General features: G+C 29.5%; 1 protein-coding gene across 1 annotated transcript in view; it reads right to left on the reverse strand.

The window, feature by feature from the left end:
• LOC148309258 (protein grainyhead-like) overlaps positions 1-25,509 on the reverse strand; it is a 117,761-nt gene that overhangs the window by 39,725 nt on the left and 52,527 nt on the right. The window contains exon 6 of the mRNA XM_088260425.1: positions 15,016-15,178. Coding sequence (XP_088116551.1) covers positions 15,016-15,178 — 163 coding nt within the window. The remainder of the gene's footprint in view (positions 1-15,015; positions 15,179-25,509) is intronic.

Raw genomic sequence — 25,509 nt, forward strand, 5'->3', positions numbered from 1 at the left:
CGTGCGTAAATAAATAAAAGTAATTAAAAAAAGCACTCATCACGCCAGCTGCTCAAAATTAATTGAAAATGAAAAGATAATATTGGATTAGCATTAAATTCATTAGTACCTATAATGTTTTAATTTACAATAAACCGATATATTTTTTAAGAAATATTACAATTAAAACACGTTTTTCGAAAGAACTCCCCATAAAATTTATAAAATACTAACTTTACTTGGTCAGGCGTTGCAGAAGCTCAGTCTGGTTGGAAAAAGGAAAGAAAAGCCGAAAATTGTATGATACTTACATAAAACGAATACTTGCAATTTTATTTATTTAGATTTTTATTTAGAAAGACACGCGTGTGTTCAAGTGCAACGTTGTAAAAATGATTTAAGATTTCGAACAAAAAGGCAATGCAATTTTTGTTTATTAAGATGGTTAAATACCGATTAGTAAATACATGCTTAGTTACAAACACCTATTTAAACTATTTGAATTACTTTGAAATGTTTACAGTTTTCTGTTGATCTATGCCGCTATTTTTGTTACACCTGATACAAAATATAAATACTATAATATTTAAATAACAGCACGCATCACTTCGAATGCATAGTAATTCTTACTGGAGAAAGCCTTTAAGCTTTGCATCAACAAAAAATAGGTTAATTTCACAGCAAACTTAATATACTATGTTATTTTTTGTGAAGATTAACGCTAATTCTATTTTTTGTTGGTAATGCGCGGATCTGATTACAGAGAATTTATTTTCTGTGTGTTTTTTGATCCGTGATGCCGCCTTTTTAAGTGCTTTTAGTGACGTGTCGGAATATATTACAGGCAACACCACCTTGATTGATTTGTTGAAGTCAGTGAAAATATTTACAATGCTCGTAATATTTTTCGTAGTTGCTGATTGATCCGGTTTCTTCAAAGGTGAGTTTTCGTCTACGTACTCTCATATTTCCGGATACAATAATATCTATGATTATTCAATCTGTGGGTGTCATGATTTCGTTTGGGTGGGTTTCGTGTGACATATTACAAAGTTAATCCACATTTTCATAATCCCTATATATCAGCTACGTACCGAAGTGACGCACATTCAATATAATCTAATAAAGTCAATTTATTTATCTTTATTCTAAACCTTGAGGTGAGGTGTGCAAGCTTCTAAGGTTAATATGGGATTAACATAATAAAACATACAATGAAAATTAAGTACATAACACGACAATGATTAAAATAAATGACGGTATACAAAAAAAAAAAGTTAAATCAAAGATATGTTGATGTTTAAAAAGTTTAAAACGCGTGGACGTAAAAAATACACGAATCAATTATCATTAATTGAATTGGTATTTGCTTTGTGGTAATATCTATTTATTTTGAGTTATAACCGCACGGTGCTGAAAATGGTTTTGCGGTGTTTGAAAATAACGCGGAATGCATCGAAAAACGTGTCTCAATAGATTTCAAGAAATAGTGGTAATTATCATAGAAATAAATTAAGTTTTGGAACGACTTTATTAAATATACCCCGTATATTCATGAAGTATATGCATTTTTTAATCATTAGTTATTTAAAAATGTAGTTAATAAAAGATGATCTTGGAGATAATTTTCATTGTAAATTTTCCCGGATTGAAATGGATCGGCATTTTTTCGAGTGAACCTATTTTACAGAATGTTGCAAGATGCACTGCAGCGTAGATTCTTGAAATGCACACAAAGCGCATGGTGCAAGTTGCATATGATATTATATTGTATCGCATTCACCTAACAGTATGCACTCTATGGAACAATAAAGACGAAGTATGTACATTTTTGTATCGCGTTACAGGTGTGATTTGTAATATATATTACGCGAGCAGAAACATTCTCAATTCAATTTCTCATATAACAGTATTACGTAACTAATCAGCCACTAATGAATTATTTTTTTAAGTTGTAAAATAATGATTTTTTTAAAATACTTAAGCAATATTTAAACTTTCGTCCCTCGTTCGAGCTAACTTTTCTATATGGCACTGTCTCAGAATAATTCGGGGTATCTCCATTATGAATTTCGTTAAAATAATCACCAGTTTTGAGCTTCAGACACCAATTCTGCTTAATAAAACAAACTGTGGTATAAAAACATATGATGTTATAGCTTTTCCTGCTTTACTACTTTACCACTTTACTAATTTTAAACTATAAATAGTAAATAAACATTATTTTCGATTCATCCTCCATTTTAATTCTCATGTCAGATATATCTTTCATCCTCAGTTCTATATTTTGTTATATTCAACCCCTGGATCTAAGGGTCTGGTTCGCAAGACTGATCACCTTCCTTTCACGTAATTAATGATCTTGTTAACACTGCGTCTCTTTACACCATAAGGTGCGGATAGAGATTAATAAATAAGAGTTTTTAAAAAAAAAACTCATATAAAAAGGCTTAGCTGTCAAATAATACCTTAACTTATAACTTATAAAAGATAGTAATATCTTTTAAAACACGAGTTATGATCATCATTTCAACAGTCTAAACCGAGGTGTGTGGCAGATATTTTTTTAAAAATTATTAATTATAAACGAAGTATGTCATAAAATTTAATATAAAGAGAGGTTTTTAATATGATAATAAGAGTTATAAAAAACGTTTAATACTCACAAATAAGTGGTAACATTGATATCATGTATTATTTCGAAAAAAATATTTTAGACTCATTGACGTGTTTCTCAATTTCCTGGATTGTATTGTGTAATGAAAATGAAATCTTTTTACCTATTGATCTAAAAATTTATCATGTTGGTAATCGAACCGCGTCCGTTTAACATGAAAAGCTATACATAATGTGTGCAACTTTACTTTATGCAGTATCTAGAGTGAAAATGGCGTGCAAATATTAATGTTACTTTTACTGGCGAAACGAAATGTTACGTATCTTCTCTAAGCCTATAAAATGAATCATTTATATAATTTACTTAATAATCACTCTCATAATAGTACAAGTGTTGCAAAAGAGAGAAATTACTAGTAATTATGTAAACATATCGATTCCGATAACAGTACATAATTCTGTATTGATTTCATTGTTTTCTCCGCAAAGAGAATAAATTATATTATGAACATAATATTGTCTTTTTCTTCATATTCTATCCAATTTCTTTGCCAAATTGCACGCATAACACTACAATCAATACAGTGTTACATTGAACGTTAATAACATGATGACAGGATGATCTGTAATGCGCTTCAGGTACTAACTAGTACCGGATGATTTTAAATAAATATTAGACATAATTTATTTTTATATTCATTTTGATCCCCCTGATAATTGAACTTAGGGGCTCCAGCATGGGAGTGAAATATGTTAATCAAAATTGTTAAATAAATCTTCTGTCTTTAAGAATTTACGATCAAGATATAATGGAATTCAGGAGCTAATTTTCTAAAGTGGTCACGTTTCTAAGTGGAATTGATGTTCCCAATATATACCTAATCAACACTAGACGATATCTTAATATGCAAAAAATAACTGAAACTTAATTCAATCCAATCGTTTTATTCCGTAGGTATTAAAGATAAACAATACATTTTATAGGAAATCAAATTTGGTTTATAGATTTGGCGTTTATTTTGTAGAACTCCATTTTAATTTCCATATTAAATATTAAAATCAAACATCGATTTTTTGAGTGTATTAAATTGTATATTGTAAAAACTGTATATAAAATATAATATAAAATATAAAGTATAAAATACAATAAATGTATAAAATTGTATTTAAATTGTGTATTGTAAATTGTAAAAAAAAACACATAAATATAAATGTTGTGAATATTGTTTCGCCTTGGTATGACAATTGTCACATTTTTTTACAATAAAATATAATTAAGTGAAAAAATCAGTGTTTGATTTAAACATTTGATACATAAATTAAATTTGGACTTTAACGGAAAACATATACGGACTTGAACACTTTTAAAAATTAGTTTCTGAATTCAGTTTTATCTTGATATGTGTGTACTTTATTGTCTTATGCACACAATAAAGTATTATAACCTATGAAATTACGAGAGCGAGGCATGAAACGATACCAAACGTACCGTAGTGGATGAAGTATTTAACTTTTATTGACGCAAGATAAACGTTAAGTCGGTTGTGCAATGAAGAGAGCTTTCTGCTTGTGAAACGAGCGGTGTTAATTAGATATGAAAAACAATTAAAACAAATCATGTCTTGCTTCTTGATGTCTTCATTATTTTTATGACTTTACCCATTCACCTGCTAAATGAATATTAAAAGGTAGGCGGTGAATACAAATGTGTATTTACAAACTCCTACATAGGTACTTTTTTATTACACATCAATGGAAGTGATCTTAATATAAGACACTGTACTTTCCGTTTTAAACTCTTGAAATTTCTGTTTTTATCTCTTGAAACTTTTTAGAAAACACATTTCTTGTATGTACCTATTTTAAAACCCTTAACTGCATTCAATGGTGCATATGGCAATGCATCAACTGACAAAATGTTAACTTAATCATACGTTACATAAGAGCTAGTCCTGCACTTCGGGTACCAATCCAGGGTGATATTAAATAAATTTAACAGTTCAAAATCAGTGATTTGACATTTTTATTTGGATAGCAAATATTATTTTAATATTTTCATTACCGTTTTTTTTTTCATGCAGTCATTTTAAATAATGTTGATATAAAGTAAAATTGTAAGAACCTAAATTGTACCATATATACAAAGTACAAAAATGTCTTATACTGACAAAAATAGTTTATTAATATGTACATAAGTAGTGTGTTTAAAAAACGCTTTAAACTTCTCATAATAATTAATTTCAATACCGTTATAATGAGATGCAAATAAATCACCAGAAAAGCGTGTGAATCTTTCCCAACATTATACGAATTAATGACGTTTATCTTTTTATAAGTTCTTCTCTATTATTCAAGTCGACAGCGTCGTGTTACATCGTATGCAAAACTACTGTTGCATGATTGTGCAACGTGCAATGTGCATTATTTCATTTTAAATGGTAAATTTATCATTTTTGTTTAAAAGGGGAGTTAAAGATATAAGTGAAACATAAGGTACACGTCAAAAAAGAAATATACGTTTTTTAATATAAAGTGGTGCAAAAATCTAAATCCTAAATATTAAAAAAACGAAATTACATCATAATTGATCATTGTTTGAACAATATTTATTAATTAAATTAATTTTCGCTAATATATTTATTATAATTCGAGTATGGCCGAATCAATTCACCTGAAATCCTTTCTTTGATCAAAAGTATTTTGGTATTATCCTTATCTATTGTACTGGAGGTCTCGAGTTCGATTCCCAGGGTGATAACCGTAATAATTTTCCACAGAATTATTTATTTTAAATCATCTTGGACTATTACCAGAAGAGCAGGACTGATCACATTGCATTTGTGTCAAGAAACCACTGCGCCGCCATACTATGCAGTACCCTATGCACCATTGAGGGTTAAATGAAAAAAAGCTTAAAAAATGCACTTATTTACTGATTAAAAAAAACGTGTAAATGAAAAAAATCTATGTAGGCATTTTAAAAACTTTTAGTAAGTATACTTATATGAAGCCAGTATACACAGTTAAAACGCTGAATACCTAAATAATACCTCAATAAAATTATTGAGGTATTATACACGAACACACAATATGTCAACCTATTGATGCGTCATATGCCCTTCAGAATGACTATTGTAAATGTCTAAATCCTGTCTAGCGAATTTTAAGTATACAGCGTTAGGGGGACTCTATTATAGAAAGTGATTAATACTTACAGACGAGAAAGATTGATATAGGAGGCAGAAGTCATTAATCTCCATTCCACGGGCAGCAGATGGGAGAGAGGATAAACACAAATGTCGAGCACAAATGTGACGTCTTCTTTGTCCATCACACCGCGACAAGAAAAATGTTATGATGCCTTTTATGTCTAATGCAAATAAGTTTTTATTACATTCGAGGGGCATAAAAACAAAAGGAGACGTGTCTGTTTAATTTTTCTGGTAATATAATAAAACAATCACTGCAAAACATTTTACTATATACAGTTTTACAAAACTTCGCATTTTTCTCTATTCCCGTTATCAATGATAATTAGACATCTTAGTATTGTGATTGTTGCATCCTGTCGACGTATGAGATATTGAGAGAATTATAATTGATTCTAAGAAGCATTTTTCAAGAAATAATAAAAACCAATTATAATACAGCATCAGATTAGTTATATCTTTATTGATCTAGTGCTCAGTATCAAGATGTATCTTTCTATCATTTGGGGAAAATAATGATATTACCAGCATATATGTAAATGCAATATTTGATTTTTGTGAGCACTTGTAGAATACAGACATATTACCCCTTAATCGTGGTTGACACACACGTCTATGACACGATACGAATGTGTTTGATGTGGGACTATCCCTATATGATAAGGTTTAAGATTCAACTTCCTTGAATGAGATACTCAGAGCATATCAAGAAAGACAAGAGAGAGAACCCTCTATATAAATATTTTAACGAAAATAACACAAAATATTGAACATTATATTTGATTTGATTATACTGGATTTAACCGCTGCCCATTATGTTATTAAGGCCCTATAATGAGACAAATAATATAATAATATTATTTGTTTTTCAGAACACTCTATTTATTTCTAGATTTTTTTTCTCCATTTCCTAGCTGTCATTTTAAGATACCGTGTCGCAAACACATTAACCTATCGACGTATTCAAAGACTGCAAGTAAAAGAATTGGGAACCCATCTTATACACTCGTATGTATAAATGTATCGAATGTGATCAATCTAATTTTTAACTGTGAATACGATACTTCCTGCGAACGTAACCTTCTAACAATCATATAGGTCACGAAGTGGCTGATAATCTTTTTTGATTGACAACTGCTACTGTGATTGAAAGGGGTAATAAAACTTTTTCAGAAAATTTCCAAAAAAAATATACTTGAGGATAGAATGGATAAAAGTTAAAATTCATGTACTTTGTGAATTTCAAAAGGGTGTATTTTATTTACAATGTTATACAATTCTTTTACAAATTGTATAGCATTTTTTTTAATGAGGGTTATTGCAAAAAATGCGGGTTTTAAATCATGGCCAAAATAAAAATTTAGAATGAGATTGAGACGACCGATGATTGATTTATAAATGTGTGGTTCCCAAACCACATATTATGAACTTCTGAAGATTCGTAATAGGAAAATATCACGGGTGAATCGGATATAATCTATGCTCTAGAAATGGATTTCACGTTTGACATTTTATTTAAATTACTAGGTAGATATACCACAGATATGTAGCTACTTGTTTAAATTTAAAGTCTTTTATCTCACTTACCTAATTTCAAAGTGACAGTTATGAGACTTAAAACAGTATAAAGCTAAACTAACAATCACAAGACTTCTCCGCAGAATTGACAAAGAAAATCGAATCCCACACCAATTTGTCTTTGTAAACAGTCTTCGCCTCTTCCATATTCATGCATCCTCGTACATACTCACCGATTATTCTGACTCCTGACCTGACTATGAGTAAGTATTAGAAATATAATACTTGATTATCCCAAGTTTTCCTCGGTCTTCTATTACCAACCACATTCGCCTCATAAATTTGTTTTACTATCCTTTCTCCACTCATTCGATTCACATGTCCAAACCATCTTAACACACCTTTCTTAATTTTATCTATAAAGCTTATCTCAGCCTTGCATTCTTTCTTTATATCACCATTCTAACATCTATCATACAACGTTTTGCCGCACATTCGTCAACAATCAACATCTTCTTCAAACCCTCATCTGCACCCGATGGTGCATAGGGCACTGCATCTTGACACATGAAGGAAAGGTGATCAACCCTCCACTTCAGGTACTAGTCCAGGGTAATATTGAATAAATATCACAGTGAAAAAAATCACTTATATTTATTTGACCCCCCCTGGGAATCAAACCCGGGACCTCCAGAATGGTAGCCGAGCGTGCTGACCATTACACTACAGAGGCGGACAATTTGTCCACCGCCGAAGTAACATATATTAAAATCTTTTTTGTCATTTAGGCATTTATCAAGATCCTTAATGGATTATTTTACATACCGGGAGACGCTTGAACAAGGATTTGGACACACCAAAAAAATCACTTATTTTTATTTGACCCACCTGGGAATTGAACCCGGGACCTCCAGCACGGTAGCTAAACACGCTAACCATTACACAACGGAGGCGGACTGAAATAAACTGTTGAAGTACACGGTACAAATCATTAAGCATCCATTTTACATATATTTAAAATAAAATAATAAAATTGACTTTCAATTAATATTATGTTTCCTATAAATTTATAGATATTCAGTTACCACAATATCAGGTAGCTAAACTGGTGAAATGTTCAGTATGAACATTAGAAGCAACATTAAATATACGCCTCACCGCGGGATGTTCCAAACATGCTTAGAAAAAATGTTGAAATATTGCTTATAGCTAACGATTATATTTATTAACAACTGGATGTTTTTCTAATTATTTTTACCACCAAGGAATAAGATAAACAAAATCATTAAAATCCTGCGATAAAAAAAAAACAATATTAATTTTGAAAAAGCTTGAAGAAATACATATGAATTTATAGATTATAGTCATAGATTAATATCGGCATCACAAAATGATGACCACCCAGTTAAGAGAAATATTGCTTTTAACCGAACTTTTAATTGGGAATCCACGATTCTTTAAAATTTAAAGAATAAAAGACACAAAATACATAATATGAGCATATTAAACAATACACACAATTTGTGCATACACACGTAAAAAAAGTGGACCTACACTTTATTCCTAATATTAAATTAAATGGCATTTTCGTTAGATATTTTGCTTATAAATCCTTTGAATTTTGAACAATAATTATATTTTTACTAACTTTATAAAATAACATTCTTACCTTGTTTTTAACCAATTTTATTTATGTTACTTTTTCCAACCGGTTTCGACAAACACCTTGTTATCTTTCGGGATAGAAATGTAAATACCCACCCTGAAGATGACAAGGTGCTTGCTGAAACCGGTTGGAAAGCAATGCCAAAAATAAAAGTGGTTGAAAGGAAAGTTGGAGTTTAATTTTATAATGTTAATAAAATGTGCATAAATATAAGCAAAAAAAAATTCATGAGATTTTTTTTATTATTTTAAGCTAAATTTTTCATTGGAAAGGTTAAAAGCAGTCAAAACTAACAGATTTGTAGTGAAACGAATATTGGTTGTATTATTTTTTCTTCTTCCGTGGTACTAGTTGGTTTCCTAAATTATATTCGATTCATAGTCAAAATAATATTAAAAAATCACTAATAAATATATAACGTGTTATTAACGTAACAACCGTGTTAACACTGCATCAATCCAACGCACTATCCTGTGCTCTAGAGAGTGCCGATAAGGGTCACTAAAAGAGGAAGTAAAATGGAAACTATTGTAGGATATAAATTTATGTATCATGATTCTCATACTATAATTGTACGTCACAATACCTACAAACGGGTCTGATGGAAGGTACCCAGTACACGTGTGTACGCATACCTATAGATCCCGAGTCCATCTGTGCCCGCAGTATCATGGTACCCACAGAGCACAGTACAAGGTTACCATGGACCATGGCGGCTAAATTACTTTGATTGGCTGCAAGACCTGAACATGGACGATAAATCCAGAGAACAATTGAACGAGAGTTGTAACTTAGTTAGAACTTTCATAAACAAAAGCTTGATAAATCTGCCTTTGTTTCGTAGATAAAGCTTTTTTATTTATCGAGAAAGGGGTAATAAATTATTGACGGCAAATTGTTTTAGCACTAATAAGTTTTCGATGTTTTCCAGTGCTAATTTTGTGTTCTCTACAATGTACTATTGTACTTATTTACATTCTTATATGTATGTTGGTCCCACAAACAATAATACTATAAAGATTTTAACTGTTCGTGCTCTCTGATTGCGCGCTCTTGTTCTTGATGCCTTTTTCAAAATTTAAAATTGCAATATTCAAATTCTGTAAGATGTGTGCGAAATTCGGTAAGATGTGGTGCGAGTAAGTAAGGATAAAAATCATGATATTACATTAATTGTATTTATTATGTGTCATAAGTCATAATAAATTTAAAATGACATAATTTGGATGTTTAATAAAAATGTTCTAATATGAAATAAAATCTCGTTACGAATAAATTTGGTACCAAAAAAGTAATTTAGTTGATATAAACGTTCTAATAAATTTAAAAAAAAAATACATGTATTTGTAAATTTTTCGGCAAAATGACGTTATTATAATTCTGAAAAATGAAAACTCTTAACGTTGAAATAAGTAAATGAAAATATATATAGTATGATATGCCTATCTTTTTGACTAAAAGATACGAATAGTATAGAACTTTTAAAATCTTATACGACTATGGGTATAGCCATCGCTATTATCGTCCTACTCCTCTATTTCCATTTTTGCATAGAAATAACGTGGATCGGCCCGAGGGCGCCTCATCTGATCCATTTAATATTTTCAACTTTTAAAAATAATAATTATTATTAATTTAATTCGTCGGCAGGGGTTGAAAACATGTACATTCATAAATATTAAAAAAATATTTATTTATGTGGAAATTTTTAATATTAACAATCAAAAGTTTTCTAGTATATCTTCCCACTCGCAAGGACAACATAAAGCAAACAACGATAAAATCAAGTTTTTTTTCCTTTCAATTTAGACACACATGTTCTCTTAAGGAAATCTTTAAATTGTTATATGCTTAATTATTTAACAACGCATAAATAATATTATAATTTATGTTTGCTACATTAAAAAAAGATTTATGAATTTGCATGACATAATATTACTACTGAGTTTTACTTTATTTGTAATTTAAGACGTGAATATTAATTGTTATTGCACGATACAATACTTTATAACCTAAAGAATTACAAAGTATTGATTTAATGCCGATATGAATATTCATAGATATATTTCGACAAATTTTAAATATATGTATTTGATTCGCAAAGTTATAGGAGACGTAAGCGCTGTTGGAAACATCTTAAATGTCAATAATGTAGATAATAAAATACAAGAAGGATTATAAATTAATAAAGCTTGATAAAATCGAATGTTGGCGTACTATAAAAAGAGTGATAGGTGATGTGATCTTAGAAAATGTGTCCCGGATTTACATTTTTTCCCAGAAGCGTTAAAAATATACAATAATTTATACCATATTGCATTCGATCATATATATCTTCCAAAATTTGACACAGATATCAACGATATTCATTATACGATTTCGATGAAAAATTGCGTAAGGCGTTCAATTAAGGAGCTTTTTAAAAAACGTAATATTGGCACGGTAAGATGTTTTTGTTTGTTTTTTATTTGAACTTAATGACACAGTAATCGGTCGTTTCAGCGTATCGTTTATGTTTCTGACTTTAATAGAATGAAAAAAAAAACATGGAATGAAGTTCGGCTGTTAACTAATAAATAAATATGTGAAAGCCAATCATTTAACTACGAGATGATTTTTCAAATAAAATTTTAGTTGTATTTTGAAGTGACACGAAAATACTATTGTATTACAATGACAAAATGACTTACCAAAGAGAGTTGGGAGTGACTTATCATTCTTCAACCGTTAAAAATTTGGAATTCATTAAATTGTTAATTATTTATGTAGATATTTCACTTTGTGAAATCGCTTGTTTATGTTTGAAATTTTCAATATTGTGATCGTTTTTAGGGGTAAATATTTACGTATATTAAGCTCATATTATAAAAACAATAATTCAAATATAATAAGAGGTATAAACTTGATCAACTTGTATTTAGAGAATTTAACATCGACATTTTTTAGTGTCTTAAGAATTATAAGGTGTTGACAAGGAAGGAGAGAAGAATACAAAAGAAATGCGTTTGCTACAATGTATTAAATGGTTATTGTCTGAATATCTCCTGGCTATAAAGCCGTCAGCATCATTCCTCCACGGAGATGTGAGTACGCAAAGTACGAATCGAGTTTCTGTAAGAAATCTACTAAAGAATGTGTAAAATTTCATTATGCACTTGTGTTACGCTTAGATATGGACATGTCCGCCTCAACCCGCTCTGCCCGAGGCTGCTTTCTAAAGGTGACACTGCGCCCTTGCACTTTCAAGTGCATCAAACTGCCAATGTAGACACATTTTCAACTAACGAAATAATATGACAAAAAGAGAGCATTTCTCAACCGATTTTATGAAAATCCTTACGCTTTCGTTACATTTCCGATTTTTTGCTAAGTAGGCAAAAATACCATGTATCAAAAATGTGTACTTATTTTATTATATTATTTTACCTTGCTGGTTTTATATTATTCAATGTTAAAACATGCAAATTATTTTTGAACGAGTAAATGTACATATTTTTTAACGATAGTAAGTAAGATTCTATTGAAAATTAATGTATTTTCATTAATTAATTCGGAAGTCACTTTGTGGGAAAATTTATCATTTTTTTATTTTATGTCATACTTGGGAAATTACTATATCTTAAAATCTTTTGTGACACGTATTTCGATATATTCCGCATCATTTTCAAATCGCGGAATGCATTGAAACACGTGTCACAATAAGTTTTAACAAATAGTGCTATTTACTAAATAAAACAAATAAAGAATATCTTTGAGAATATATGGAAGTATATATGTAAGTAGGTGTGGATGAGAATTTAAAACGCAATTCCAATCGCTTTGTAAAAATAAAATGTTTTTAAATAAAATAATAAATTTAAAACCTCAATATAAACTCTAATAGCTTAATAAGATTGGATCAAATCTTCGTTTTAATATATTAGAATGGATTAATTTCATTTGCTACGGATTAAACATGAAGTTGAAGAGTATTGGCTATAAAAATCAATTAATCCAGCTGTTTTTCAGTCTGTTAATGATATAGAAATTTAGAAAATTACATCGCGAGCTTTGCAAGATAACCAGTTTTCTAGTAATGCGTCTATAGTTCTTATCTTAGAGAAATATGTGGATACTTTAAAATGATTATATGCTAGCATATAATTTGTGTAGTTGTTTATATATATTGTAGAATATTGAGAATAGCAGGGTGTTTGATTGGATAAAATCGTATGAAAATAATTTTTTAAATGAATGAAAACTTGTTATAAAAAATGGTAAAAAATGTGCTTACAAAAATTTTAACTTGATTTCAACGAGAGTCTGGTATTTTTATTATATTTAAAAAATACAAAGCTTATTGTCTATGATTACCTGTGAATTAATAAAAACCGAAACAAGAAAACAAAAATAAAATATTTTGAATTTATTAAAAATTATTAAGGAATGGGAACGGTTGCGAAAACATTATTGTATACATCGTTGTCTTGTTGCCATCATAATATTTCTACGCTCGTTGTACGTCAAATACTAACAAAGTAAAATACATATATGAGTTTAATTCATAAATTATTTTATTGAGTTTTTTTCAACGCTTGAGAAAAATTTCTGCTCGAGTTTCCCTCGTCAGAAATTGACGTATTGATGAGTCATAAAATATATGAGAAACCTGTTACACAACTATTAATAATTGTAAAAAAATGTACTAACAAGCAAGAAAAATATAACTGTAACTACATGATCATAATGATATCGTTTGATGTTTGAGACGCATTTTATTGATCATACAACTTAGAAACGGGATTTTTTTTAACAGTGACTTGGAAGCTAATATAAAAATGAAGTCTCGTTGTATAAAATAGAGTTAGTATATTTGAAATGCAGTATGAATTTCCAATATATGTTTGTCATTTTCACATTAAAGAGACAAAATTGAAATTTTCGATAAAATTTTTACACATTTTAAAAATAGTGAACATTTTTGAAGAGGGAAACTAAAAAGAATTCAAAAATGTTTTATTGAAAAACCCAGAGAATACTAATTTTTAAAAACTAAGGATTGGTTTATGCACAACGGTTTTAAATGAAATGATTCAAAATTTATTTAAGCAATTTATAACATTTTTTATATCACTCAGTTATAAATAAAAAATAACTAATAATCTAATGTATTGTTGATTGACATATTCCTAAAGCTTGAAAATGTTTACCTACCATATAAAGATATTGCATAATTATTTTATGACATATGCAAATCTTTGGTATTTGAGTAACCTTAATAAACACTAGATATATTTTAATTTTAATAAATCGGATTACGGTATTCGAAAACAATTACGCATTATTCCTTAATGTTTAAAAAAAATCATTAATGGAATCCGACACATTCACAATTTTATGCCATTGAATAAAAACAAACATTACTGAATTAAAACTTGTCAATTAGATTGTAGTTTGGTATGCTTTGAATAAATAATATATTTTAAATTGATTTACTTGTAATTTTACGTGTACGAATATTTTAAGCGTATTCATTTTATAAAATCGGCTGTCCAAACTCAAAACACAGTAAGGGACATTTTTTTGTAGTACGTTTTTTTTTGTTGTTACATTTTTGGACTAAGTAGATTCTACTTAATCCAAAAATGCAAAAAAATGTCCCTTACTGTGTTTTAAGTTTGGACAGCCGAAATGTTGATACAACTGTATAAGAAACACATATACATGTTTATATACATGCTTCTTACCATTATCTGCATCCCATAATGCATCAAATTGATGCAATTTGATCGTTTACTACATGAAGACAAGGCGAACAGATCTGCGCTTCAGGTACTAGTCCAGGGTAGGTAATATTAAGTAAATATTTTAGTAAAAAAACACACATTTAGTATTTTTACACCCCTGGAAATCGAGCCCAGAAACTTCAGCACGGTAGCTAAATGTGTGTTTCATTAATGAATATGCCCTGGTTTGTTCTATTGGAATCTACTGGAAGCTCTTATGGAGACTTTATAGGTTAATGGAGGAAAAATTGATGGTTCCTACCTTGACTGTTTGGTTCTTTATTGGTTTATCTGGATCATGTATGTACTCGAGTGATATGCCGTAGAATTGTCCTTTGTTTATGTATGTTATCCTGTCATCTTCCCGCCGCTGTGAGCTGCTGATAGGGCTTTCCAGGTTGTATTTGAATCCGCAGGGTGAGTATCTGAAAAAAAAATATATAAGTGTAAATAAAACACGGGAAATTGTTTGAAAAAAAATACCTCAGATTTTTCTCACTCCTCAAAGTTATTAAGAGATACGAAAAAACATGATCTTTTAAACTAAACAACGTAATATTTTTTTTCATATCCATAAAAATTACCATTGTAGAAATATCCTTTATTATTTATTTGTATTCTGCATGTAAACGATTTTGGAAAAGATAATTTTAAGTAATTTAAAACTAAATAATTTAAGTGAGTTGCGTTTAAGTTTTAACTATTAATTGTAATTTCGTAGATTGAGTACTCATAGAACATAATAAAGTCCTGTTTGTATTAAGCAAACTTCTAATTTTTAATGAAAAAAATTAAGGTAATTTTTTTATATAAAATTATAATTTTCTTCTTATGACGAATTCAGCCACATATTTTACTATTGACATTTTTTGTTATTATAATAATTTACGCAGCGGGGAACATATATTTTTTAATCTGTGATTGGTCAGGAAGCTACTCGAACAAGGATACCAAAATCAATTAGATGATAAATTAAAACTTAAATATATAAATTTCACAAAAAAATCATCCATTACGTAAATTTATTTTCATATTGAATTTATTTGTTAAAAAATTAAACAATAAATGTTATTGAATTACTACAATGGATTTCCTAAAACTTAATCATATATATATAATATTAAAATGAAATACATAAGTATTTAATATGCAAAAGAAGAAATTTGAAACACAATAATGAAAAAATATATTTACATATGGATTGATTTAAAAAAGAGACAAAGATTGGATTGTGAAGTAAACAGATTAAAATGTAGTAAAATACAAATTGATTTTTAATTTTCTTTTGATAAAATAGTATATAAATTATTATATTGGCTATGTTTTTAATAGCTGCGGTATTTGTAAATTTCCCGATGCTAATGTTTCGTTTTTGCTAAATTTTCAATCTGTCGAATAATAAGTTTTGAATCGCGATTGAATTGTAATAATACGTATATATATGTTTAAATATAATTATTGATGACTTAAGTACGCCACTTACACAGCTATTTCCTAGTTTGTGAGCTTGCGTAATGAATTGGTTAGTTTATAATATTTTTAATGGCATTTGTACTTTTTTCCCCTCGAATTATTTCTCACACTCTTGAGTGCATAAATCATATGAAAACGGAAGAGTATTATTAACAATTGCATTAATTTTATTGTTATAAATATAATTAAAATACGTGCATTTCTAACAACAGCAGCAAAAATTAGTTTTTTTAATTTTTGGGAACACACATATATACATATATATACAAACGTAACTAGTTATAATAGTGCAAGATGAATAGCATTATTAAAACAATAATTTGTGTTTTAACGTAATTTTAAGTATAATAATTAATATGAATATTCTTTAAAGCACTCAAAAATATTTAATTTTAAGTAGTTGTACAAATATACATACTACGAATGTCTTGAAAATTTAGATGAACGTAATGAATCAGATTACATTTGTTTTGGGTTTTGACATAATTTTTTTGAGTCTTGAGCGTGATTGATTTACTAGAAAATATGAAGATTTTGAAAAGGGTAGAGTTAGGGGATGAAATTCCGGTTATTCGTTTTGTTATATACCTACACTTTTTGTTGTAAAGTAAAACATAAAACAAAAGCACTGAATACTGCCTAACTAGATGTAGCAATAATGTACACTGCATGTCTTAGTTTCACAAAGTGACACTAATTCACATTACAAAAGGTTAAACCGTAATATAATACATGTATATATATAAGTCAGGTACTACGAGGATCCGAGAGAGGCAGAGAGAGTTTAGATAAAATGTTTGACATCAGTCTATGTATTACTTACAGTAACTCAAGACGTCTAAACACATTATCCAAATTGACATCGTTTGTATTTCCCGGTCGCCGTACAGAGTGGCGGCTTGCCCTTTGATTCCGACTTCAATTTAAAGATTCCCACAAATGATACAACTGATTTTATAGACGAAATAAATTTAGTCATAGGAACTTTCGAGCGACTCAGCTCCGACTGTCATCATTGGAAATATTACGAAACAGCTTACAAATCGGCGGATTATGCTAATTGCTATATGGCGTTTTGCACTTCTTTTGTAGGTACTATCTTCCTCTCTCGACCATTGCGCTTCTTCTTATCACCTTGAATATTAAAATCAGAATCCCGTGATGTGGAAAACGAACAGCCGAGCATTCAAATCCAGAAGATAAACAATACGTAAGAAAACCGAAAAAACCTCGTTTCTCTTGCGTTGTTCACAGGAGCGCAGAGGAGTTATGAGATGTTTTAATCAGAGATCAAGTTGGCAACTCGGGAATCAATCAATGTCCGACAAGTCGAGCAGCGGATAAGAGAAAACTCTCAAGAAGCGATATTCTCCTTTCGGTCTCTGATGCCCGGGTTTAAAATCGATTTATTAACATTATTGATAAACGTTAACAGCCACCGTATTCTATATAATTTGTGGTAATTTATTCCTCTACTGTCAGGTTGAAAAATAATGGCTAAAAAATCTCGCGTGATTAGTTACTTTTCATCATAGAAATATTTAACGCAGTAAAATTAACATAATGTCTTAAAAGCACGGCATGCTTGGGTGCCCGTAGAAACCATAATTTATTAGATTAACATTATACGTTACCTTACTTACATAAAACACTTCAACTTATCCGAAGTACGCAGCCAAAAAAATTAAAGATAAATAAAACAAATTGCGCGTATTTTGAGATGAATATTCACATTAATTTAACCATGTTTATTTCTGAATGAAATACTAAATAAATATTTCAGTTGAACATAAACTAGAAGACGCTCGGTATTTTTGTGGCTACTCCAAGGGCCGATTTTAACATGCAGAAATTTCGTCATGTGGCTCGGCAAATACAATACATTCCCGAATTAGTTTGAACTGATGCAGTATTAAAATTTTACTTTAAGATGAGAGACCCTATATTTTTGAGATCTCAGCTTAAAGATATTTACATTAGCTCGACGGACATTGTATAAAAAAACAATCGGGTATATTTGAGTTTAAAAAAATGGAATTGTATTGCAATGCCATTATAAATATTTATGTTGTTCAAGCAGAAAAGTGCTTTGCATTGTTTTACTGGCATGGTAAAATCATTCGAATCTGCTTTTATTTTTAACATTTTTTTTCCTTTTAAGCTTTTAAAATTGCTACCTACAAAGCCCCTCGTTCCACGTTCATCAAGAATTTATTGGTTTGTTTTAAATAAATTTATAGTTCATTTAACCATTATCAACTTCTTTTGTAATTATTATTTTTTTAATTACTATAATTTTTTTAAATAAATTGTGAAAGGAGAAATAAATCTATATTATTACCATAAATATACATGTAGATCATCACCATTACTGTTAATGATTATTGTTGTGACCCTCATTCGCATACAGTGGTGCACAAGGTACTGAGTCGAGTTGATGAAGTGTTAATTCGATCATTTATATTCTACATGGAAGCAAGGTGATTAGTCCTGCGCTTCAGATACCGATGAAAATAAAAAAAAACTTCATTTTTTTAATGATTGGCCCAGAAATCGACCCGGGAGCTCCAATATGATAAATAAAGAGTTTGGCCACAATACTATGAAAACGGAAGCTGTTGATTATGGAAGATATATTTTTTTCTAGTTTGGTTGATATTTAAAAAAAATTTAATCTAGCAGCATCCAAGAGGCCACCTTCAGGGTAATATATATTTAAAAAAAATTGTGGTAAAAACTAATTAACTAACCAACTAATCATCACGTCGATTCACCGTAGGGGTAGGCAGAGAGAATAGAACGCCGCACCAATCCGTCTTTCCAAAAATATTCGCCTCTTCCACATTCGTCCATCTACGCATAATTTCAGTACACAGTACCTGAGAAGCATGCCTGCTGTAAAACCATATTCCATTTGGAGCTAGATTATAATCGCTTTTGTAGCAAAGTACCCAATCGATTTAATATAAATAATTAATTAAAATTTATAGACGAAAGGCTTGTACAATGGTAATTTTTTATTATTATGTGTAATTTGTATTCCCGAAAGGTTTTTAAGGTCGTATAACAAATTATAATAATAAGGTTGTTTCCACACTCGAGAAAATGCGTCGATACACACATAATATTATACATATATGTAGATATCTACGCATTAGTTTTTATCTTTCCCGGACGCATAAAAATATACGAGATCACTTTACATAAGAGCTACTTGACATATCGAATATCAGATGTACTAATAATTTCAAATAGTCTTTAAATTAGATGGAGGTAAAGTTTTTTAATGTACGCATGTATGTAAAACATATCAATCATCAATTACGCTAAATAAATTAGACACTTCTACTTGCTGACTACGTTTTCTTAGTACCTTTTTTCCTTCTAAATATAATATTAATAATCCAACATGGATGAAGAAAAATATGGAAGTCTGAGTATTTACCGGGCTTACGATCAATTATATACTGGTTTAAGTGTTCATTTTATACAAGTGTAACATTCACCATTCTAGCCGTAATTGACAACCACACTTCTTAAATTTCGACGGCTGTATTTTAATCTTTCAATGAATTTCTTCATACATAAGTTTTTATTTTGCTGAGACCTTTATGAATAAGATTTTAAATTTTATTAAAAGTTTTGCAAGAATATCATACCAAAACAATATCAATATTTACTGAAATTCCATTTTTAACCAATTATTTATTTTACTGAAAGATCACAATATACAAACAATAATATTTATATATAAAAAAAACAAACAGTGCTTTGTGTACGCCTTACGGGGGAAGTAATTCGTTACTGAAAATGAGAATTCATTTTAAACTAAATACGATGTTGTAATATACATCTATATAAATAAATAATTATATATATTTTACTCTGTAAATACCACAGTTTCTTCTAATTTATTGTGACACGTATTTCGATGCATTCCGCACAATTTTCAAACAATATATTTCAAAAATATAAAAGATTTCATTAATCTTTTCTATATTCTTCGTTACCAAAACCATGGAAATAAGTAGATATCAAGATAAAAGTTTATTATTTGAGTCCTGATTTTCGTTCATATTCGTATTTCTTACAAACTTTCAAGTATATGCATTTTTGGTCGATATGTCTCGGTTTTCGATAAAATCTCGAAGAAAATTTATCAATCCACCATTCTGTCAGTATTGCCTTTCTGTGAAGGGCATTTCGAGCGAATGGGAAAAAATACGATCCGTCCATTGTATGTAATATGTACCTACTTGTGAGCAGGCGCAGCAAGAAAAATGCAACGAATGCAGTACAATTGATAAAATGCAGCGGTTGCGTGCCAGAATATGAGATAAGGGTAGTTCAGAAGCGTCCATCAAAATTATACCATAAACATGAAATAATATTCTCAAATCAGATAAAGGATAATGTATTCGTTTGGTTATGCAAATATTTTTTAAAAAGCTCTTATGAAGTCGTAGTATGTTGATATTATAATGGTGCTCATTATCATTTATTATTATTAAGATTTTGTTCGCGTGGCATAAAAATGGGAGAATAAAGTTATTTATTGGTGTTAAAGATTACCATAAACGACACATTGAATAAAAAGCTTAGATAAACCATGAATGTCTGACATCATTTGATTTTTTAAATGTCGTCTTTCATTCGAAATCAAGAAACGCCTCATTGTATTGAATTTTACAAATGTACTTTTTCTGATAACAAACTTTCAAAAATGTATATCTTTCCATTATCTACTGTCAGGCTGTTGAAATTTATTTAAAAGAAATATTAAAAAAAGACGACTAAAATTTTAATAAATAGAATTTTTATAATATTTATGACGAGGTATGATAAGACTATACGCCTCCATAGTGTAATGGTAACCGTATTTGTCCACCATTCTGGTGGTCCCAGGTTCGATTTCCATTGGATGTGGATAAGGGTCAATACTAGTATGATAAGAATAAATAAAAAATAATCATCAATTAGTAAAAGTTTTGAGTTGTAATTGCTTATATAGTCCCACGTACCATCCTATACAAAGTTTTTTTAATCCAATAACAACACTATTATTTAAATAAATAATTCATCTTTTATAAAAAGTTATTATGAATTTATGTAAGTTCAAATAAATGGTTTTTTTATTGTTGTTCATGATAATTACATGACTTTTGATTGTACTGAATTCAATAATTTTTGTGACATCTGTTTCGCCTTGTATGAGAGCATTATCAAACTGTGTGGAAAATAATGTTTCTTTTACTTTACAAATTGTGTTCTAAGATATCTGTATTTATCTTTTTCGACAATAAAACAAGGCAAAACAGATGTCATGAAAATCATATAATTCAGTAAAATCATAAATCGAGTTAATATTAATGTTTGTATTAATAACAATAGGCTATGGAGTTCAAAATGCCAATTGTTTAAAACAATTTTGATTTAGTTAGTACAAGTTGTCTTTATTTTTTTCTGTATATCGAAAAAAGTGAATTATGCAACGAATGAACTTTTGGGTAAAGTAATTATGTACTTTTTTTGTATTATAATTATATTTTGAAAAAAGCTGAATTTTATGGTTCTATATTGGGAAGTACCTTCACTTGAATCTTTCATGAGCTTTGAAAAGTCTCTAAATGTAGAAGTAAAAAAATCAGAGAACATGGAATGGAGTTCTACTAAAAAGGAATGAATGTTCAACATTGCTGAATTGAAACGAGGATCTCATTACCAATTTGAAATAATGTAAGATATCTGAATCCTTAATAAAGATTCCCATAGAAAAATAGTAGACATTGTTTTTGATAAAGGACGTACAAGCTCTTTCAGAATTTCAGCAAGTATAGGGATAGTATAAATTCATTTCGAAAAAAAAAGTTTATAAAATGTACATTAAAGAAAATTAAATTTGAATATAATATTATACAAACGATCAGTGTATTAATGAGAGAATGAGAGAATCTTTCTATTTTACCGTGCGTTGATTTTATTACCCTAATTGTACATACATAGCTTTATTCATGTTTCGTTAACGCAACTAGATTTAAACTGTTGCCAATAATATCTTACCGTCACGCGTTTTTTGAAACTATTCTATGATTAAGTGAGTATCGCAAACTTCTGGTCAAAAAGTCTATAATTTTCTTAATTGCTTTGAGTAGCGAAATGTAACTGCTCGATAGTAAGTAAGTAATTTTTGTGAAACATCAAATTGCCCGTTCAACCAAATATCAGATAAAAATGGTAGCAAGCAAGCAACGGAAGTTTAAAAAAGCTTTTTAAAACCGGTCCTTAGGTACTAGGAGATTCAACGATTTAGAATATTATTAGGTGATGATGAAAGTAATTTAAATATTTCCTTTTTAACTATGATTTAAGACTATTTTTGACATCTCATCAAAAATGACAAAGAATATGGAAGTATGGGCATGAATTACATGAAAATTACTCCTATAATTGGAAATAATCAAGATTTTGTGAAAATGTATTTCGACACACTCAACATGTTGTAAATTATTTAAGACCATGATTTTTTTACTTGTTTATATAAAAATATAGAAACATATTGAAATGGTAGATTATTTATTTTCAACAAGTCAAAAAAACGCGTTTCATTAAAAAGATTTGAAAAAAATGGCAAATTTATTTTTAAAACAGAAAATTATAATTGAATATCTGTCGACAATTTATTGTTATTTATTCTGTAGAAAGCTATAAATTCTCATCTGATGGCAACACCAATAGTCAAAATTCCACGTTTTTCAAAATAACAACTCACATACGAAAGAAGTCCAACAACAGTGCATAAATACATTTTTCAACAATTGATGCAATATGCATGATCAATAATGGGCAGAATGGCGACCCTTACACAAGTGCGTATTAAAGTGATAATTTAAGCTAGCCAAATGTCAGGTCGTAAGACCTGGAATCCTCAGACATCTATCTTCTATCATATGAAAATGATATTAGCTTCATATTAAGTTGAGACATCTATAGTATTTATTGAAATTTTATTAATTGATATAATAATAAATAACTAATCGACAGGTATTTACACAACATCAATTTCGATAAATTTATGCCTATTCACTGATATAAAAAAAAGTTGTAAATAACGTTGTTGGAAGTGAAACTTAAAAAACCGATCACATTATTGATCATATTAAGATAAAATAGCTGTTTAGATAAAATATGTCAACTTGTTTATTCAAATAATCGTTTTAATTGCCTAAGTAATGAGTGAAAACAATTTCTTATGTGCGCATATTCCAAGAACACTACGCACTTTCATCAGAATAAAAAGTAGAGGGAAAAACGGCTCGCAATTCAATATATTTATGTACAATCCTACTAATAAAGGCAAAGAAAACAACACAGAAACAAGTATATACGTGATACTAGGTAGTAAGTAATACGTGCGTGATGTATTTATTCCGTTTACTCGCTTTACCTAGCCAAAGAGTATGGTAGTCACCAATTATTTTGTCCATAGAAGAAGGGTAATTATAAACTGTAATGGTTCCTATTTATAGATGATGTAGAGTACCTACTCGCGGCGGATGTGCAGGTACCTACAGGATAGGCCTTTTACATACATCAGCTGCCGACTTAGGTGAGTATATTATGTGGTATGTGAAACTACTGAAGTAATCGTTTGTAAGTTGGTGACTCGTACTCGCTTGAATGTGAAGTAAAAATACCATTCAGTGTCGATTCTAAATCGATGAGAGTAAATTTTTAATACAAATACAGCACCTACGTGCAATTTTTAAAACATTTCAAATAGCTATCAAACTTCATTGAATATTGAAAAATGCAAAAAAAAGCTTTTATGCAATCCTTTAAGCTTTTAGACCTGTATACTTTGTAATTGACCAATCTGATATCGTAAAATATTCGATTACGAAATTATTATTTTATATGCGATTTCACTAAGAAATGTATGTAGAACCATAATAAGTTTAGAGAAGAAATTTCTATGGTAAAAATATTTTATTTGTATATTTGTTCTCACATAATAAAAAATAAGTTTTTACTTAAAAAAAATGATCGTTCATTAAGTCTAACATTAAAAAAAAAAGTTTTATTTTGTAAAATACCAATATGTATTTCTTAAAATATAATGTGACACGCGTTTCGATGCATTCCGAATAATTTTCCAACAATTAATGAAATAATATTACTTGCCTTAAACAAAATGTTTACTGTTTACATGGAAGATCATCATGGAAAATTTCTTTATCATTTTTTTTTATATTCATGTAAAACAAATGACTTGTTCGAACATCCTCAGGACTTCTTACGCAAGAAAAGTATATAAAAAATTGTGTTCGTCATAAACGCCTAATAGGTAAATAGTTCCATTTTATCGGGCATATTATTGCTTGTGAGTTCGCCCATAACGTACAGAAGTATCGGTAAAAAAGCCTTAACGATATTAACGATCGATTTATTGGCTCGCGATGGGTCGGTATGTATCGCTCAGGAATCCGCTCAGATCCAAATACCGGCCGCAACGGCTTTGGCGAATGTCCTCAGCCGCCCGATATGGACCGGACGAATGCACTGTTAATTACGAATGAACCACGCGTATGTAGTAAAAAAAATACACGAGTATGTTTATTATTTATATATGGCGATCAATGCCGAACTATGCCGAAGAATTCCGAGGCAGACACCCCCCGGATTTAAGCAACAGGGAATCAATACGAAAAATGCATTCTTATTGCTGCCATTTACATACAAAATAACGAGTAAATAAGAATGGTAATCACGTGTAACATTGAATTGTACTGAATATAAATTTATCATATATACACATTGCAAAGCTAAGAAAAACTTTAACATTTTCCTTTAATGTATTGTTTACTGATTATACACGGATGTTTTAATGGTGCTACATTTTTTCATCTCAGCATAGATGAAGAGGAATATAGAAGTCTGGGTATTTACAGGGCTTACGACCTCTTATAAGCTGGTTTAAGTAATAACTTTAAATACGTGTAACATTCACCATTCTTTCCATGATCGACAACCACACTACCCAATTTTTGAAAACTTAAGACATATGTATGTATATTCTATTGACACATTCTTTCTTATGTGAGGTCTCGACAGAATCTCCGGTCGAGTTGAGTAAGCTTTTTATTTAGCAGAGACATTATGAAACTGTATGTAAGATTCTTCCTGAATTATTTTATAAACTGGGAGACGCCTGGAAACATGATTTACAATTTTTATTTAACTCATTATTTGACTAGTTTTTTTTATTCTTATGAAACCCAGATTT

Source organism: Brachycentrus maculatus, unplaced genomic scaffold (assembly GCF_059751285.1).
Source record: "Brachycentrus maculatus isolate JH-2025_06_01 unplaced genomic scaffold, ASM5975128v1 h1tg000135l, whole genome shotgun sequence".
In the NCBI taxonomy this organism is placed as follows: Eukaryota; Metazoa; Arthropoda; class Insecta; order Trichoptera; family Brachycentridae; genus Brachycentrus; species Brachycentrus maculatus.